Genomic DNA, 19,554 nt, shown 5'->3' with positions numbered 1-19,554 from the left:
GTAAGTTCCTTGAAGACAGGACTGTGGATTTTTGTTTCTTTGTTTTGTGTTTGTATTCCTAATGCTTAGCACAGTGACTGATATACAGTAGGTGCTTAATATTTATTGACTGCTAAACTGGCATTTACTAAGCACTTACTCACTACGTGCCAGTGTGCTAAGTGCTAGGAATGAAGGAACTGAAGTTTTTACCCTAGAGAAAAGATATTGGGGGGTGGGGTAAGATAGAAGGGTGAGGGACAATAGGACATCACAGCTGTCTTCTATTATTTAAAGGGCTTATTTAGCTTAGCCCCAGAGCTAGGAATAAGGAGATGGAGTTTCAAAATGCCAGATTTTGGTTTGATGTCCAGTAAGAGTTATCCAGTAGTGGTAGTACAGGCTGGTGAAGGAGGTAGCAGCTGCCCTTCTCTTGGGGTCTTCAAGCAAAGGCTGGATAACTGTTTGCCAAATACAATGAAGAAGGGATTCATTTTTCAGGCCCATGAGTCTTGTTCTGCTCCCTTGCTTGCTTTCTTAATTCCTTCTACCCCCTCCATAGGTCATGTTATCAGGTTTGAGTGTCTTGAGAGAATGTGGAAATAGGGACCAAGTGTGTGGATGAGAGAGAGAACGCTGTAACACAATACTTTGCTTAATAGATTCCCAGGGAATTGATTATCACATTGGTTATGATTACTTTATTTGCTACTGGGAGTGTTTTCTCTTCTACCCCTATCACCATACCCTCTGCTTGACAACTCAAACTTCTGTATTGCCCCAGGATAGCCAAGGTAGAATCAGAGTCCCAGCTATTCCCCATTAACAGGAAAGCATCCCAACCCACCTCATACTTCTCTGGAACTAACCTGCCCCTTTGTCCAGTTGAAGCTAGCTCCCTGACTCCCTCAGCACAATAAGAGCTTTCCATGGACCCACCTACTCTGTCCCTAATGCCTTCATGAGTCTTATTCCTGCAATAGACCCTATTTTACAAAAAGCTACTACAACCCTTAGCCAAGAAAGGCACTGCTTTTAATTCAGGTTGCTCAAGCAGGAAAGGAAATTGATCAGTTACTTCTAAAAGCAAAGCATACCCCTAATGCAATCCCATTTCCTTTTCAGGGTCTATCATTCTGTTCCCCACATTCTATTCTGTTCTCCCTATTCCATTATGGCCTTTAGATTAACATTTGAAATTCCTCAAGGAAAAAAAATGAGTCTTTTAAGAGCTAGGGCTGGTGAGAGATGAATTTTGTTACTGGGTTTCATCCCTGACCAGGGCTTTTGATATATAAAGTTATTGTCCATTCTGCTTGTTCTGAGCACTTACTATTTCCGATGGGGGGTGGGGAGGGTGCAGTCTGTGTAGGTGTGAAAATGGGCAGGAAGGATTTTGTATAACAACTCTATAACAAAAATTGCCCCTCCCTCGTCCAATCTATGACCCTTGTGTTATTGGGAACTGTTTGTCCTACTTTGAAGACATTAAATTCTCATCTCTATTATGGCTGAATGGTGCTGAGTTAATAAGGTTGGTCAAGTCTACAGAACAGTGAAATCTCTGCGATCACAATGTTCTTGTCCATGTGTAGAAACCAGTATTTAGAGCTTCATATAAATACTCTGAAGGATGATAAATGTCCCCTTACCCCCACCCCCACATTCCAGCCTCCACTTCCCCAAAGGTGCTGCTTCCCCCTCCAGAGACCAAAGCCCAGAGCTGGTTCTTCTTACACATTGTTGTTTTTAAAAAGGCTCCATCAGCAGCATATTTCTTTAATCATTATTATTTACATTTTATCATCTGACAGACGGACTTACAGAGAATAAATAAGGAAGAAAAGAAAATATACAATGGGTATCACATCTCTTTTTTTCAAATACAGAGAATTTGTATATATTCTATTTTGGAATGAGTATGATAGCTATAAACGGAGATTAAATCGGTTTGCTATTCATCAGTACTCAATAGGACACAATGTCCTCTGAGCTGTTAGGAGGGACAGAACAGGGCACAGATATTCACTGTCCTCAGGAGAAGTGTACTACTCTGCTTTAGAGAGCCAAGATCTCCACAAAAAGATTACCCAACAAGAGAGTGAATGAAGAAGAAAATAACCCTAAAGAGAAAATGGCACCAGGGTGGACCAGACAAACTACAAGAGCTTGTTGTATGTGCAGATATCAACCCAACTGTAAATTATTTCTAAACCTCTATATTAAGAAAAAACCTTTTCTTTGAACTTATTTATTTTGTCCCTTCTTGCTTCCTGAACTTCTCTTAAATCTTTCTATGGGCAGGTTGCTTTGACGGTGAATTCACATCAGCCTGTCTGCTCCAAGTTTTTAGACCTGATTTCATTCTCCTCCTTCTTGGAAAGTCCTGTAAAGTATTTCTCAATAATGATTGAAGGAGATGCTGTTTACATTATTATGAAAGACCCAGGTTTGGGAACAAAGAGTCTGGACTCTGCACTTGGGATAGCAACTGAATATATTAGTCAAATCAATCAGCAGATGACATATTGCCACAAATTGGATATTATGGATCTGGAACCATCAATGAATGCACAAAGGAAGGGAAATTGATGTCATGTGTTAGAAATTTACACTATCCTGATTTGGGCAATAGTATTACTTTTCTTACCCTTCCTTTAAGATTTAAGAGAATATTCAAAGAAATAAAAAATCCTTCCTTCCTGTTTTTGCTCCATGTATTTAGGTGGGATTTTTTTTCTATCATATATATTTTTTTTTACTCCCTTTCAATTCCAGCAGGTCTACTCTCCTCATCTCCAACCTCCGTCTAATTTGATACCTAAATCTATGATCCTATGAACTTGAAGTCGCTCTTGCAGAATTACAGTGTGATTCTAATACTTCAGGACCAGGTTTTCTAAAAAGAATCGGCTTATTCCGTAGTAAGTGGTTGGGCTACTTATGAATCCAGTGGTCCTTTTCATGTTGATAATGGATAGAGAGGAAGATAAAATTTTTCTTCTATTCTGAAGACAAGCTATTGGACATGTGTGGTGGATGGGGAAAGAAGAAGGGGAGCTATGTCCAAGGCTACTTCAGTATGGTGTTTTTTCAGTCATTGTTAGAAACATTGGTTTAAATCAGGGAGTCCTCTTGTTATGTGTCCACAATTACACACAGGGATGACCTAGTATAGTTTTATCAAGCTAGAGATACAATAGGAAAGGTCTCCACCCTTCAGCCAACATACAAGAAGCCATATCTCCCTGAGGTTGTTTTCATGTCTTTTAAAAAGTCAAACCCATCACTAACTAGAACAGTTAAGAACCAGAATTTTAACGATCCTGCTTATTGATTAAGAGAAGCCATCTATCTACCTATTGTGAGGCATGTCTTCTACAGCTAGGTTTATAATGTTCCCTTTCACATTCAGCAGAATTGCACCTGGAGAAAATTTCTCTTACCACATCCAATCAGGACTAAATCACAAGGCATCACAGGCTAAGAACATTACAGCAACAAAACTACCATATACCACCTTATCATGACTGCTAGTGGTGGGGCTATTTGTACCAATTCAGGTTTCAGAGTGGGACATCAACTCACTATTAGCAACTTGGTCTTTTTTACCTTCCGATTCAAGATTCCAAGAATGTTTACCAAGAGGAAATGACATTCACATGTTTCTACAAAAACATTTAAATTGCAATTCAGAGACATCTTTCTGTGTGGACCAAGATGCCTGTATTCCAGGAACATTCTGAGAATTATGTACATTCAAAGAAATCTGCTGAAAGGAAAAGGTTTGGATAGTGTATTGCAAGATTGGAGCCTACAAATTAAAACAAGAAACAAAGACTTCTAGTGACCCTGCTCAGCCATAATCCTGTTCTTTTTTCTGGGCAATCAGATTCTTTATTTTTTATCTTTTCATTTGCGGTTTTGCACCACACAGATGCTGTTTCTTTCCAGTATCTTTCCTTGGAACATCTTTATCTCCATTCTCTCTCTTACCCAAAACATGTGGGCTACCCCCACATCATTGATACCTAACACATCTTACCTCCTTGTGGGTCATAGGAAAAAGCTGAGCACTTAAAAGTCCTAATGGAAAAACATGTCCTCCCAGGACACATAAACTGTACACACATTTCTTTTCTAAGTCAGCTGAATCTCAGCCAAGTTTGCAATCATTTCTAACTCACATCAATGATTTCTACAACTTGGCTCTGACCACTCTGAGTGTTGGAGTCACAAATGTTATGGCAGTCGGTAGAATTTCTGTGACAGGTACCACCTAACTGGGGGATTTTGTTTTCAAAAGAAAAATGAGAAAGCTGATTTCATCCTGAGGCATGCAGGGAGTCACCCCTTTCCAAGATCCCATGCCACTGAATGACTTTCCTTAGAAGGAGCACCATAAAGCCTCACCTGAACTGTCCTACTCCTGGCAGGAATGGAAATGACCATATCCACAGTGGCTCCTTAGGAGTGGCTAATGGAATATAGGTGGAATAATGAGGGGCAAGATAGGGGATGAGAAAAAGAAAAGATGTTATAGAGCTCCCATACCAAACAACACTACCGAGACCAGGACCTCCCACAGAAACCTTGTAGCTGAGGCTCCTGATACATGGCAGAGGTCAGGGATAAACGGCCTGTGTCTTCTTAGTTATACCATGGCCTTACTTAACTATGACAATTATCAGCATCTGCACTAAAATTTCACTTTTCCTATCTCGGCGGAATCCAGCCATGAAGAAAGGTGGCCAGAGACAATGACCCATAAAGAAACACCACAGTGAGCAGCAAGCGTCCTCTGGAGGTAGAGAGCCTTAGGGCTGGCAGAATATCCAGGATGGCATCTCATCTAGTCTTCTTGAGATTGGATGGTCCAGGCCTCAGGACAGCATCTTCATTGCATCTCTGTTTACCTGGTCTACGTAGCTAGGATCTAGTGCAACCATCTCTTTCAGCCCCAAGCAAAGCCAAATCAGTATTCCCGGGCATGTATCTAGCCTCAACAGACCAAGTTAACCAGCCAGAAGTCAGCAGATAGAAGATGGGCAAGTAGGAGACAGAGAAATCTCTGGTTTTGCTTAGACCTACTAGACTTTCTGTGTATTGATGGGTGAATCCCAGAGCTGAGCCCCATAAGAGATTTGGCTCAAATCTGACTGAAATTCCAGGCTTCCCCTTAATACTTTAACCCATTGCTACCTAGAAATCCTCAGAAATAGGGGCCTCCCTGATGTGCTTCTGTTGTAGGACAATGCTACCCTCTGGTGGTGCAGCATGGGTTTTATCACTCAAGAGTTCCACTCATCCTACCCTGAACAGCTCCACTGTCCTTTATTCCTTCATCATTCTTTTCTTATCTTCAATACACTCACTTGTACCATTCAGTATCTCTTGACTACCATAAAGAACTCACCAACACTTCTGTCCTAACTTACTTTGTATGATATATCACTCCATTCTCTGCAAACTTCTTTATCATTCTCTCTCTCTCTCTCTCTCTCTCTCTCTCTCTCTCTCTCTCTCTCTGCCTTCCTGTCTCCCTCCATTTTTTTCTCTCTCCTATCGTTAAAAAGCCATTCTTGCTCTTTGATTTTGTCCCCTGTCTTCTAGTCAAACTCAATTCTCTCTGCTCCATCCTCAGCACTCTTTAGTCTACATTACATTACAACTTTTCCTCATCACCCATAGTATCTTTGCTTTCTCCTTTTTCCCTCCACCCCCTTTCTGCCTTCTGCTTTGGATCATTCTTTTCCTTTGGAGTAAACCTTCCAAATTTGGTTATAGCTCTCTATATACTGACTGGCATAGTTATAACTTGAGATTTGAAATGTCCAAAAGCACTGCCTAGACAAAGATGTCACAGCCCATCTGACCATGTGAATTGACTCCAAAGGGAACAAAAAGAGTTTTGTGTCCCCCAAAGCATCTATTTCTCTCTTCCTCTTTCCTCAACAATTCCATACTGCCCTCTCTAGTTATGGAAATAAGCCTTATAGCCAGGTGTCTACTATTAAACTCTGAGGTGCAACATTTTGTAGGGGATTTCCCTACTTTCAATCCTTTGTTCTCAGAAATGCCCTGATCATAGATTTTAAAGGTTCTCCTTTCACTGTCTCTGTTTTTGTTTATATCCTATATTTACTTATCTATGAATATGCTGTGTCCTCTCAGTAGAACAAAAACTCTCTGAGGTCAGGGACTGTTTTACTTTTGTATTTGTATCTCCAGACCCTACCACAGAATCAGACAAATTTAGGAGGTGCTTTAAAAATCTTGATGATTAATTTGTTGATGATTTATGGGCCTCCATCCTAAAGGTCTTCTGTGTTACTACAGGTCTTCAGGTGGAGGCTGGATGAACACTTTGGGGGTATGTGATAGAGGGGAATTTTTGCTCAGGTCATGGCTGGAATCAGCTTCTAAATTCCCTTCCAATTCTGAGATTCTATCACGCTATGATTCTATGTGCTATTTGTATTGTAAATGAGACTGTGTCTTCATTCTAAAGCCTAAATATTAGAAGATCAAATTCTAACCCAAGAAGAGAAGGGTCGAGTGTTTAGTGATACCACCTGTTTAACATTTCGATTTCACAAACATTCATTCAGCACCTACTACTACATGCAAACTACCAGTTTGAATCAATTTGGCAGCCCTCTGAAGAGTGTTTTTTTTCTTCAACTAGTGCCAGACCAATCCAGACTAAATAAACTAACTTCAAATATGAATTTGTATAGAACCACTTTAGTGCACCAAAGCATCAGTCAGGTGAATTGCAGCAGAATCAGAGCGTAAACAGAAAGAAAAGAATCACAAAATTTGTACCCCTAGCCACATGAGAACTCATAGATAGGAAATAGGTGCCTCTTTTAGGGGCAGTGGACTAAAGCAGAGAATCTAGGATTTAATCTGTACTTTTTCTCCAGTAGGGATTCTGAAAACTGGTTTGGGGAAAACAATCAGAATCTTGAAGGGTTGTTTGAAGTGGGCAGAGAGGGTGGAGAGAGCTGTGAAACTGTGGCTTGGCTCCTTGGCTTGGAAACTATGTCCTGAAATCCAGAGCAGGAATTAAGAATTTAGAGGGCCTAGGGCAAAAAAAAAGAGTTCACATGGGGTACAGTGGCAAAGTGTAAGAAATATACCTCCAGGAGATCCAGAGATTTTTGTATAGCCAAAGAACTGACTGCTAATGGAGAGATGGAAGGAGTTGTCCTGGGGTCACATGTGTGGCCAATAGAGAAAATACGGCCTGGGATAAAGCAGGTCTTTGAGACAGAGGTGGGTGGGTAGGGTCTCACCTGCAAACTCACCCCTGGATATGGGGTAGGGAGGAAGTGCACTCTAGGGAAACACTGCTGGTTCTTTCCAAATTTCATCACCCTGGGGAAAAGCCCCTCCTGTCTCTTCCTAGTCATACCTCTGCTGAAATTCTTTATGTCTCCCCCTATATTCAGAGTTGAAAGTTAGCTTTTCTGCTAGGCTGGAGAGTGGGAGTTTGTGAACATTCAGAGTCACCTCTGAGGTCACTGTAACACAAAGTGGTGATAATTTAAGCAATGACCCAAGTGTCCAAAGGAGGAGACCCCAGCCTCACACTCCACTTTGTGCTGGCTGGGTCAAGTCCCACCAGGATTCAGAGACTGTATACAAGAGAATAGTTGCAGAGGTTGACTTCTGCCATGTTTCCTAGGTGCAACTCTAGATAATAGCCACTTTCCAGAAGTCTAAAGGAAGCCCTGTGCATAAGCAAATGAGCAATTCAGTGGGTAAAGGACCAGAATGACAAGTATTAGCTCCCAATTGTCCCTGGAGATGGTGACAGAGATCCCTCCTCTGACAGCTCCCTTGAGCTAGATCAAATGATTTCTAAGGCTCCTTCCATAGCTAAGATTCTACAACAGCAGCTTCAACCACGGTCTACCAATCCAATCCCAAATATGCCTTTAATCTGATTTTAAATCAAGTCTTTCCTTGGGGAAATCCACATCAGAATATACTTGAGTAAACTCTAGAGAAAAATAGTGTCCAGGAGCTCCTGTTGGAATTATAAATGGATATTCCACATTTGTACAAATTACATTCACACACCCTCTTTACCTACAACTGCCTAATCTCCCTTCCTTGCAAAGGATACTTCACCTATGGCAAATCCTCTTGCCTGCCTGATTCTCTGTTCCATGCTGATACTCTTCAATGGCACACATGGGAATAGAGCCTCTATCACCACAGGACCTGGGTTTGTAATTGTTGGCATCAGTGGGGCGTGTGCATGTGTGTGTGTGTGCGTGTGTGTGTGTGTGTGTGTGTGTGTTTACAAGTTTGCTATCAGAACCATTCCTATGTATGAGGACATTGTGGAGAAACATTCAGTTACTGGCCCAAGTTGGCTCATGAGTTAATGGGAGAGGCCTCATTAGAACTCAAAGGCCATGATCAGTCTGAATTGTAGAACTTCACTGAACCTTTTGGCTTAAACACATCCCCGTGGCATTCCCCACAATATCCTTCAAGTCTTTCTCTGTTCTGATTTGTTAATCACTTCCTAGAAATGGGAACTCAGAAAAAAAAATCACAGAATGTGCACATTTATAAACAAGCATATTTAACATTTATAAATTATTTGAATCTTCTAGCCTTTGTCATCCAACTCTGGTATGTCAGGTGAGATTTCTTTTCTTTTTTTTCATTTTTTTTAAGATTCCCTCTGATCTAGACTTTTTTTTTTCTTTTTTGTCTCTTTAATGTAAAAAAAGGAGAAAAACAAAGAAGCCTCTGCCTCCCAGGGTCCATTAGAAGTCCGAGTGAAGTGGCTTAGATTTGGAGAAGTGGTGGGTTTTAGGGGGAGGTCTGAGGGACCATCAGAGGTGTTCCAGAGTTGACAGCATCACTCCTCTCCATTTCCTTGTTGGAGAAGCAGGAGGTGGATTTCTTGGAATGAGGGGCGGTGTTTGGTGTCTCTTCTCCAACAGCTGAGCATCAGCTTATAAACAGGATCAGGGCAAATTGCAGGCTGTGGGAGGTATGTCTTTGGAAACAGACAAATAAACAACCAAAATGAGGAGATTATAAAGAAAGTCAAAAAGAAAATAAAAACAAAAAAAAAGTGGGGGGGGAGTTGTTGGATTCACGTTTAAACTTTTTCCTCCCTATTTTCCCAATTGATAGCTGAATAGGTATTGCCCCAGCACAGTTAAGGGCTGCCAAAGCAACTGAAAGTTATAGGCAGCTAGGTGACTCAATGAAAAGAGCACTGAGTCTAACGTCAGGAAGACCTGAATTCAAATCTGGTCTCAGACATTTATTAGCTGTGTGACCCTGGCCAAGTCATTTAACCTCTGTTTTCCTTAAATGGCAAACCACTCCAATGTCTTTGTCAAGAAAAGCTCATGGGGCGGCCCAGTAGCACAGCAAGTAAGAGCACCAGCTCCAGTGTCAGGATGACCTGGAGATCGAATCTCAGGCTCAGACACTTAGCACCCACCCAGGAACACCTGGCCATGTAACCTTAAGCAAGTTACTTAACCCCGATTGCTTAAAAAAAAAAAAAAAAAGAAAAGCTCATGGCCCATACTGTTGATAAGTCAGACATGACTGAACATCCATAGGGTATAGAGGTTATTACCTGGATTACTCAGAATTTGACTAACAGAATTTCCCTGCTCAGAAAACATCAATGACTTCCCATGACCTGCTGAGCAAAGCTCAAACTCCCTAACAGAGCCACCTTTCTAGCCTTAACTGGTCTGCTCCCCTTCTCCTATGCCAAGATTTGATGAAGATGCATTATTCCCTATTCCCAAACATAGCAGAGATTTTCCTGCCTTCATAGCCCTTCTTATACTATTCCCTCTGCCTTTAATAGCTTCCTCCTTCTCCACCTGTCAAAGTACCAGCCAGCTTTTATATGCCTCAGTTTGTATGCCTTCTGTGAAGCCTTCCTCCATCCCTCCCACTAGCCAGAAGCAGTCTTTGCCTCCATACTCTTTAACACTTTCTCATTCTTGCAGGACTTATCTCACTGAAGAAAGGGGCCTTGGAACTAGCCCTCAGTTTAGAATCACATGACAAGGATTCAAATTTCAGCTCTGTTACGTATTACCTGTGAAGCCCTGGCAGGCCAAATCATTTAACATTACTGGGCCTCGTTTTTCTGACCTGTAAAATGTGGGAGTTGGACTAAAATGGAATTTAAGGCCCCTTTTCAGCTGTAAATATATAATCCTCTATGGTCCTTCTACATCAAAATGTAATTATTTGTTTATATATACATATATATGTACACACATATACATACATATATGCATATACACACATGTACGGGTATGTTGAGTCAGGGCTTTCTTCTAATCCTTTCTCCAAAGGTTCACATGTTCACATTCAACTCTCTTTTGTTTTTCCTACCTGCCGCCCTTGGTCTCGGAAGAATTCTCCAGTATTCTCTATGACCTGTTCATCTGACAGCTGGGAATATGGCTGCTCCTGGCAGAAAGTGAAGGTCTCCCACAGCGTCACCCCAAAGGCCCACACGTCACTCGCTGTGGTGAACTTGCCCTAGTCAGTTGTGAATAGAGAAGGAAAAAAGAGAGAAACTCAGGATAACCTTCCCCCACACACAACCCAAAAGGAATAATGCTATGGACTCCATACCCTCCCTCGCCTCTAGAGACAACAGTCATCATGAAAGCCAGAGTTGTGAGATTCTCAAAGGGTCCGTTTCTCATGTTAGGTATGCTATCATGCAGCTTTGTAACATTCCAAAGTTATTTTCTCACCATGCATTTCTCATGTTAGAAATGCTCACAGAGCTTTGTAATATTTAAAAGTGATTTTCCCACCATTACTGTTCAGCTCAGACTATACCTGGGAGGCCTACCCCTTTTGGGGGACAAACCCTATAAAGCTTAAACCCTATACAAATTAAACAGCCACTGAAGATACATGATTCTCTAATATGGTGCTAAAAGATGGTCTAAAAAAAAAAATTAGACCAAAATGTTAATCATCTCAGTGTAGGAAAACATCAACCACCCTTCAAGACCCAATTGTGCTTTAATTACTACATGCTCTTCCCCCTAAACATAAATATTATATTCTTCAAGGCTCTGCACTGAGTCCCATTTCTTTCTCTACGTCATTTTTGATGATTTCATCAACTCGCATGGATTCAATTCCCATGTTTTCATGATGATACCATTATCGCTATATCTACACCTAATTTCTTCCTTGTATGATGGCCCATTGTACATCTCCAACTGCTTGTTTTATAAGTATCTTAAACTCTACCTGACCAAAATGTAACTCATTATCTTATTTCTCTAAATCTATCCCTTCTCCAAACCTTCCCATTTCTGTTGAGATAACAACCATGCCATGCTCAAAACCTCAGTCATCCTCAGCTTTCCCTTCCCTTACACCCCACCCAGATCCAATCAATTATGAAGAATATATATGTATATATAGAGAGAGATACATACATATGTACACATATAAATGTTTCCATGATACTTCTCACATATGTTCCCTTTTGTCCACTCATATAATACATTATCTTAGTTTAAGTTCTCATAACCTCTCACCTGTACTTGTAAGAGGCTCCTAACTGGCCTCCCTGATTCCATCATCTCAGCACTCTAATCCATGTTCCACACAGCTGTCAAAATCAAACTCCTAAAGCACATATCTGACCATATCACTCCCTGTTTTCTTGAGGATAAAATACGAACTCCTCAGTTTGACACTGAAAGCCCTTCACAAGTTGCCTCCAACCTTCTTTTCCCTGTTATTCCCCAAACTGTCTAGGGACAAAGGTATCTGGCATTAATGGAGGGATTCTGTAAATCAGAGGTGTTTTCTCACTGCCTGTCTATACAAGCAGCCAGCTAATTTCCCACATGAACTGGAATGGGATTAAAATGCAACTGGGAAATCTTTAACAAAATAACCAGGCTTACTGCACTGTTCCTCCCTTTCATTGACTCCACCTTCCAGTCCAACGGACCTCTTTGTTATTCCCTGGACTCCTAGTTCTATCTCCTGCCCCCCATACCTTTGCACTCAAAGTCCCAAGTTTCCTTTATGACTCAGCTCGTTGATGGTCAACCTCCCAAGAGAAACCTCCCCTGATCCTCCTAGGAATGCTCTCTCCACTTTCACAGTATCATGTGTGCTCTTCTCTGTTACATGTTTTACTTATTCCGGACCCCACAAGAATAGAATTTCCTTGAAGGAAAGGATTATGTTCTATTTTGTCTTTATACCCTCAATGCCTAGCAGAACACTTTATACAGTAGGCACCTAAGAAATGTTTGTTGCATTGGAACTGAACACGACATATCCGTTAATAGAGGTCATAATCTTTGTTTTTTAGAGAGCCAGACAGGTACCGTAGAAGGAGCACTGGACTTGGAGTCTAATGACTTAGGTTTGAATTTTAGATATACCTTAGTAAGTCACCTGACCTCTCTGGGCTTTAGTTTCCTCATCTGAAAAATAAACTAGTAGTCTTACGTGATCTCTAATCATTTTCAATGCTAAAAAATTATAATCCTATCATTTAGAGAATCTGAATCCCACATGACTTGCTCAAAATCACCCAGAAAGCTACTGCATCAAGATAAGAATCTAAGATTCTCCTTATTTAGAGAGGGTGTGGTGTTTTATTACTATGATCGTGATGAATGAAATTTACCAAGGGTAATTAATTATGGTTAAGAAAGCTGAAGATGGCTGCATAATCATATTGGTTAATCATTGATGATAAAATGTAAATTATCATTAACCCAAGTACCTACAAACAGTATGTAGAGACACCTAGATGATGCTGTGGATAGAGTGCTAAGCCTGGAATCAGGAAGACATGAATTCAAATTCAGCCTCAGATACTTACTAGCTTGTAACCCTGGACAAGTCATTTAACCTTGATCTGCCTCAGTTTCCACAACTGTAAAGTAGGGATAATACAAGCACCTACATCCTAAGGTAATTGAGGATTAAATAAAATAGCATTTGCACTTTTGTGGTAGCTAAGAATTGGAAATTGAGGGGATGCCCATCAATTGGGGTATGGCTGAGCAAATTGTGGTATATGATTATAATAGAATATTATTGTGGTATAAAATATGACAAGCAGGATGATTTTAGAAAAACCTGGAAAGACATACATGAACTGATACAAAGTGAAGTGAGCAGAATCAGGAGAACATCGTACATAGTAACAACAATATTGTACGATGAATGACTTGGCTCTTCTCAGTAGTACAGTGATTCAAGACAATCCCAAAGGACTCATGATGAAAAATGTTATCTTCCTCCAGAGAAAGAACTTATATTATCTGAATACACACTGAACCAGACACTCTCTCTCTCTCTCTCTCTCTCTCTCTCTCTCTCTCTAGCATAGGTATAACGCATTTTTAATTTTAATCAAAATCATTAAAATTTTCTCCATCGCTTTCTTAAGTCTAGAAACAATTAACTAAACAATAAATCAAGCTCTGATTTGTAGCAGTTGCTGATTCCCACCATGTAAATGCTCACACTGTAAATATACCAATGAACTGGTTTCAGCACCCCACTGTACAGAAGGTAGTGATAGGAGAGAAGGCTGAAAAGTGAGGTTCCAGGAATATTCTAAAGGACCTTAAGTAGTAAGCTCAGGAGAGTATCATTTCATTCATTGGCATTGAAGAGTTAGTACATTTTTTTTTGTTAGAGGAGGGATATGATCATAGTGGTGCTTTATAAGATTATGTGGTAATAGAGAGAATAATGAATAGAACAGTATGGAACTCAAATATTAAAATTGTTTAGGCAAAGAGAGATACTAGTCTCTCCTAATAAATATCTCATATGTAATTCTATACACACCACCTTATGAACCTAAAGCAGTAATAATCTTTTGATAAATCCTCTTGATTAAGATATGAGGTTGAAAATATGGACACTCACCAATAAGATGCTCTCCCAAGACATCCAGCGGATAGGGAGCACTGCCCGACCTTGGATTCTGTAGTAATCTCCACTATACAGATTCCTGCTCATCCCAAAGTCTGCTATCTTGATGGTGTAATTCTTACCCACTAAGCAGTTTCGTGTGGCCAGGTCCCGGTGGACAAAATTTAGAGAGGACAGATACTTCATGCCTGATGCTATCTGTGTAGCCATGAACTTCAGGTTTATATAACTGAGGAAATATGAGAGGAGACAATCAGAAGTAACCAGGACCCAGATGAATGCAGATGGATGCAGGCAAACCTTGTCACCTTACCTGGACTCTTGCCATAAATGCCTAATTGGCCTCCCTACCTCCAATCCAACCTCCACATAGATGATAAATCATGAGCCATGCCCCATACTCCAACTTTAAAATCTTCAGTGATTTTCTATTGTTTCCAGGATACAATACATACCCCCAGCTTATCATTTAAAGGCCTCCACAGTCTGGCCTTCATCTTTCTTTCCAGGTTTATCTAATATTTTATGGCTTCAAACCCCTTGTTCCTGTCAGATTGGCCTACCATTATCTGTCCCATATGGCATTCCTTCTCCCATTCCCTTATCTTTTCACTAGTTATCTACATCTGGAAGACCATCCCTCCTCACTTGTGTGTTTTCCACTGTTTCCACTCCTATGATATTTTATAGTTTGTCATTTGTAAGCAGAATCCTATTTTAAGTGCATTATGGAAACTTGCTACTTAAAGGACCTCTAATCTGAATTATTTGATAAAGTGAAGCATCTTTTTTTCAAAGTGAATAATTATTTGATAAAGTGAAGCATCTTTTTTCAGAGTGAATAGTTTCTCCCTGATTTATGTATCCTTATAAAGCTATTTATTCCACTGTGGAATTCTTGGCTTCCTTCAAAACAATATAGCTATCCTTTCATACTTCATGGCATTCCTAATCGCCTCAATTATTACAAATCTCTTCCTCTTGAAATGATTTTGCATGTATTTTGTAGTTAATTATTTTTATATGTACTGCATTTTCCTCCTACACCTCCTGTCCCCAGTAGATTGTAAGTTCCTTTACAGCAGGCACAGTTTATTTTTGTCTCACCCCATTACCTCACACTGCCTAGCACAGTGCCTTGTACTTAAATTTGTTGGATTTAATTGCATCATGGGTATGGAAAGATGAGTTTCTCCATATATAGATATAATAATAATAATAAAATTTCCTATTTATATAGCTCATTAAAAATAGGAAACTCCTGTTTCATTCTTTGTATTTATGTCCCCAGGACCTAACACAGTGCCTGGTTGGTAGAGAGAAAGAGGAACCATCACCCCTGGGGGCTACTCACTTTACCTTTTGGGTAGTTCTAATTGTTGGGAATTTTGTCCTTATAACAAGCCTAAAATAGCTTCTTTGCCACCTTTACTCACTGCCTCTAGTCTGCCTGCTGGGGCCAAGAAGACCATGTCTAATCCTTCTTCCAATGATAGCAATAATTTTCTCCTTAAAGTACCTCTTCTTTGGAATAAGTATCCCCAGCATCTTCAACTGATGAGTTGAAGGTGATGACAAGGTCTCCGCTCCCCCTTAGCATCTTCCTCCTTCTCCTCTGGAGGCTCTCAAACTTATCAACATTTTTCCTTAAATGTAGTATCAGGCAAACCTTACACAAAGTGGCCTGACTCAGTTACCTGACAGTAGGTGCATTACTGGAGGGAGGGCTCTGGGGTTCATGTCGGGAAAGGAATTGGTTGAGGTCCCCATTCTCCATGTACTCAGTGATCATACACAGGGGGTCTTCTGCAATGCACACTGCTAACAGTCGGATGATGTTGGGGTCCTTTAGCCGGGACATGATCTTTATCTCCTTGAGAAAATCATTCCTTTGGAAAGACATAGACAAATATAGATATATACGCCAGACACAGACTAACACAGAGGTCACTGGAGTTGGAAGGCAACAAAAAGGAAAAGCATCCCCAGCAAAGACTCCTCCCACTTCCACTTGCCCATAACTCTACCTGACTTTGCTCTGTTTTGTAGAACAGGAAGAGAATGTCTGGTACTTGTCTATTCTACTTGCTCTCCAATAAATATTCTCCTAGAACTATATGCTCCTGTAATGATCTTTTATAGTTTGCAAATTATAAAGAGAATCCTATTTTAAACACATTATGGGAGCTTGTTATTTAAAGGACCTCTAATCTGAATTATTTGATAAAAGTGAAACATTTTTTTCAAAGTACATAATTTCTTCCTGATTTGCATGTCTTATAATGCTGTATATTCACATACCAAATGTTTTTAACAATTTCAATCCAACCACCCAGATAATTAACAGGATAGCCACTTTTAAAGCAATGCTATTTAAAAGTACACTCTAGTAATATACTGTTATTTCGAAAATCACACTTAGATGGCCAAGCATAAAGAAATAAATCTATACTAACTGGGTTCCTCTAGAAAACCTCCAACTTGAACATTTTATGATTTGTTGCAAGTTCTAGCCATGCAGATACATTGAATGATGAAATAACCTGGGTCACTACTGACAATTTCCCATCTATAAGCTGGCCCCAACAGCTTATCTTGGACCCTACAGGAATGGGTCAGAATTGCATGTCTTAAGACCCTTACATGGCATATAGGAATCATCTATAAAAGGGTGGTTATGTTGGGATTTCCTTCTGTTCCCCCAGGCTGAGATATCCTTGAGATGTCTGTGACCTTCCCAATTCACCCAGATCCTGACATAATTCTCTTAGGTCACCTCAAATCCCTGAGAGCTCAGATACCTCCAGGAGTCTCAGGGATTCTGACATCCAACCTTGCTGAGAAGGACAGGACACAACAAATAAATATAGATCACATTTCAGTCCTCCAAATTTAAACACTAGCAAGGTATTCACATCTTTTGTATTTCCTTGTCACTTCTCCTTTAAAAAATTATGTGCCCAGATCATAAATACAAGTTTAAGGATGAAGAACATAGTCCTTCAGTGGGATTTGGAAGCCTGCACATACCATTCAGTCTAGTAAAGTCTCATAGGTAACCCTCTGAAACTGTTCATAACTCTATCACCTCTCCTTCCCAAACTCTAAGTGCGCCAACCACAGGACTCCCTAGGGGCACACTGTCATGATTCTAGGGGCTTATCATGTTATTTGAGACAAGGGCAATAAACTTTCTCTTGAAAGTGCCTGGAATGTTCATGACATAAATCAAAACAATTCAAGGCAGTGCTACCCAGATGTGTAGCTCTTGCAGAGAAAGTATGTCTCAATAGTGTAATAACTCATCAGTGCTGCAATGGAAAGATTGTTAGATAAGGGTGTGAAAGCAGGACCCATAATCTACATTAATCTCAAACTCTTAGGTGGCTTGAGAAATTACTAGGGGACTTTTTGGAATAAGTTTCCAAGGAAAGACAGCTGGATATCCTCAGGCTCAGTGGACACAGAAAGAAAGGCAAAGAGAGTATAACATAGCGTTAAAATGTACACCACACCTGTACTCAACTCCTAATTTTGATACTTACCGGGTCTTTAATCATGAACAAATCCTTTAAACTCTTTCAGCCCCCATTTTTTCATTTGTAAATCTGGTGATAATAATATCAGAAATGCTTATCTCACAAGATTGTTGTGAGGGTCAAATGAGAGTGAACGTAAAAGTGCTTCATAAACCTTAATGAGTTACATAAATGTTAAAAGGAGGAGAGAAAACAGAGAACACTTAAGGAAAAAAGGAGTTCAAGGGATGAAAGGGAAGGGAAACGGAGGAGATGTGGCAAGAAAATGTGGGTCTGATAGCAAAGAGTATGTTTGTCCAAAGGAGGCTAATACAGACTGGAGCTGTGAGTGACTTTCTCTGGGTTCTGGCCAAACTGTTCATTTCATCCTCCCCTTGTGTTGGGACAGGGAAAGGAACATGAACCAGCCTGCTGTGTACCTGCAGAGAAAGGGGACATTAGATTTCTCTATCAGGTGAGGGAGACCTCCATTGACGACAAGGATCCAGAGGTCTATAACCCTGAGGACCACAGTGCCAACCAGCCTTGGGAGTGGGTGTTAGACTGGCACAGAGAACATGTTGGACAGAATGATGAATAGTATTTACAAGACATAGTAACCATGCAATCAGCCAATCTGAAATACTGGAACCAGCCTGGGGAAGTTACCAAACTATTAGTCACTCATTAGGATGACACAAAATTGAGGACACTGCAGACAAGACCCCATTGACTAAGATAACAGAGTGACAGCAGCAGCAGCACCAAAGGTGGGAGGAGTAAGTGGACTCCTTTCAAGCAAGTGAATTTCTAGGAGATTCCACCCCTTCAACAAAATTTTTCCGATCCCTTGGGCCTAAATGGAATCATTATCTGGATTGTGAGTTTCAAAGATGGATAGAATACAGGGAGGGGCTGAAGAAAGAGTGGTAGTCTATTATTTTTATTGTTATTATTGTTCTTTAATGAACTTATTATTTTTTAATGTTCAGTTTTTAATCTTCACTTACTTGTAGGGAGAACAGGAAATGTGACTCTTAAAGAGAAATTAGTCAAATTTCTGATGTTCCCAAAGAAGATCTAGGCAGGGATGTGAGCCACAAGAAATAGTAAGACAGAGAACCTCCTAAGATTGGAACTGGCCCATGTGAGCTTCGAGTGGAGATCCTGAGCCACAGGTAATACAGAGGATGACAGAAGAATGACAAAGAAGCTTATCTCTCAGTTGACAGAAATACCAGGGAGTGTGGAGCCAGTCAGAATGCAGATTAAGAAGATGAACTGCATGCAGGGTAAGAAGATAGATGTGGAAGAAAAGAGAGAAGATGAAGACTATTCATTCTCCATCATCATTCCCAGGCACTGGGCAGATTCAAAACCTTCTCCCCTTTTAAATTCCTTGGGAGTTTCTAAGAAATATTCCTGCTTCAAAGAAGCAAATATATGTGAAGGAAGATTCAAAATGTGGGTGACAGACCTGGCATTCTTGTTGGCATCTGCTCGGAGCATTTTCACGGCCACCAGGGCAGGCTGGTTGGTGTTGACATCTAAGGCAAAATCTTTGTCCATGAATTTTTCCATGCCCTCCACTTCGCAGAGATGAACCTGGACAAAATTCATTGAGTCTCAGCATCATCATTTGCTCTTTCAGCATTCTTGGTGGGCTTTACCTAGAGATAAGTTAACTGGGACAGAGGAATTGGGAACTAGCTGGACACTTCACCCGTCCCTTCAGCAGATGAAAGAACTGAAAGCATAGGACAGGAATGATATGGTGACTCTCAGAAGCTATCACTTGGCCAACGGACAGAGCTTCCTAATTGGTCTCCTTACCTTAAGTCTCTCCCTACTTTAATCCATCTTCTATATAGCCAGCAAAGTGATTTTCCTAAGGCATAGATCTGACCATGTTATCCCCACCTACTCAATAAACTTTAGTAGTTCCCTGTTACCTCTAGGATCAAATGTAAAACACATGGTTGGACATTTAGAAGCTCTTTACAACCCAACCCTGCCCCCACCCCAACCTTTCCTGCATTATTATATATTACTCCTCTCTATGTACTCTGTAATCCAACCAAACTTGCCTTTTTTATTGCTA

The 19,554-nt window shown here is 40.5% G+C and overlaps 1 protein-coding gene across 6 annotated transcripts in view; it reads right to left on the bottom strand.

Moving 5' to 3' along the window:
• Nucleotides 1–1,719: 1,719 nt before the first annotated feature.
• Nucleotides 1,720–19,554, bottom strand: part of DDR2 (discoidin domain receptor tyrosine kinase 2) — a 264,822-nt gene continuing 246,987 nt past the window's right edge. For all 6 annotated transcript variants that reach the window (XM_069094663.1, XM_069094664.1, XM_069094668.1 and 3 more), the window contains 5 exons: nt 18,931–19,058; nt 15,633–15,824; nt 13,930–14,164; nt 10,384–10,533; nt 1,720–9,007 (listed from right to left, as the gene is read on the bottom strand). In XM_069094663.1, coding sequence (XP_068950764.1) covers nt 8,867–9,007; nt 10,384–10,533; nt 13,930–14,164; nt 15,633–15,824; nt 18,931–19,058 — 846 coding nt within the window. In that variant the 3' untranslated portion in view covers nt 1,720–8,866. The remainder of the gene's footprint in view (nt 9,008–10,383; nt 10,534–13,929; nt 14,165–15,632; nt 15,825–18,930; nt 19,059–19,554) is intronic.

Source organism: Petaurus breviceps, unplaced genomic scaffold (assembly GCF_028583685.1).
Source record: "Petaurus breviceps papuanus isolate PSGF00001 unplaced genomic scaffold, PetGlider_PUasm1.0 220, whole genome shotgun sequence".
NCBI classification, from domain to species: Eukaryota; Metazoa; Chordata; class Mammalia; order Diprotodontia; family Petauridae; genus Petaurus; species Petaurus breviceps.
The sequence above is the reverse complement of the archived record's forward strand: the minus strand, read 5'-3'. Positions and strand labels throughout refer to the sequence as shown.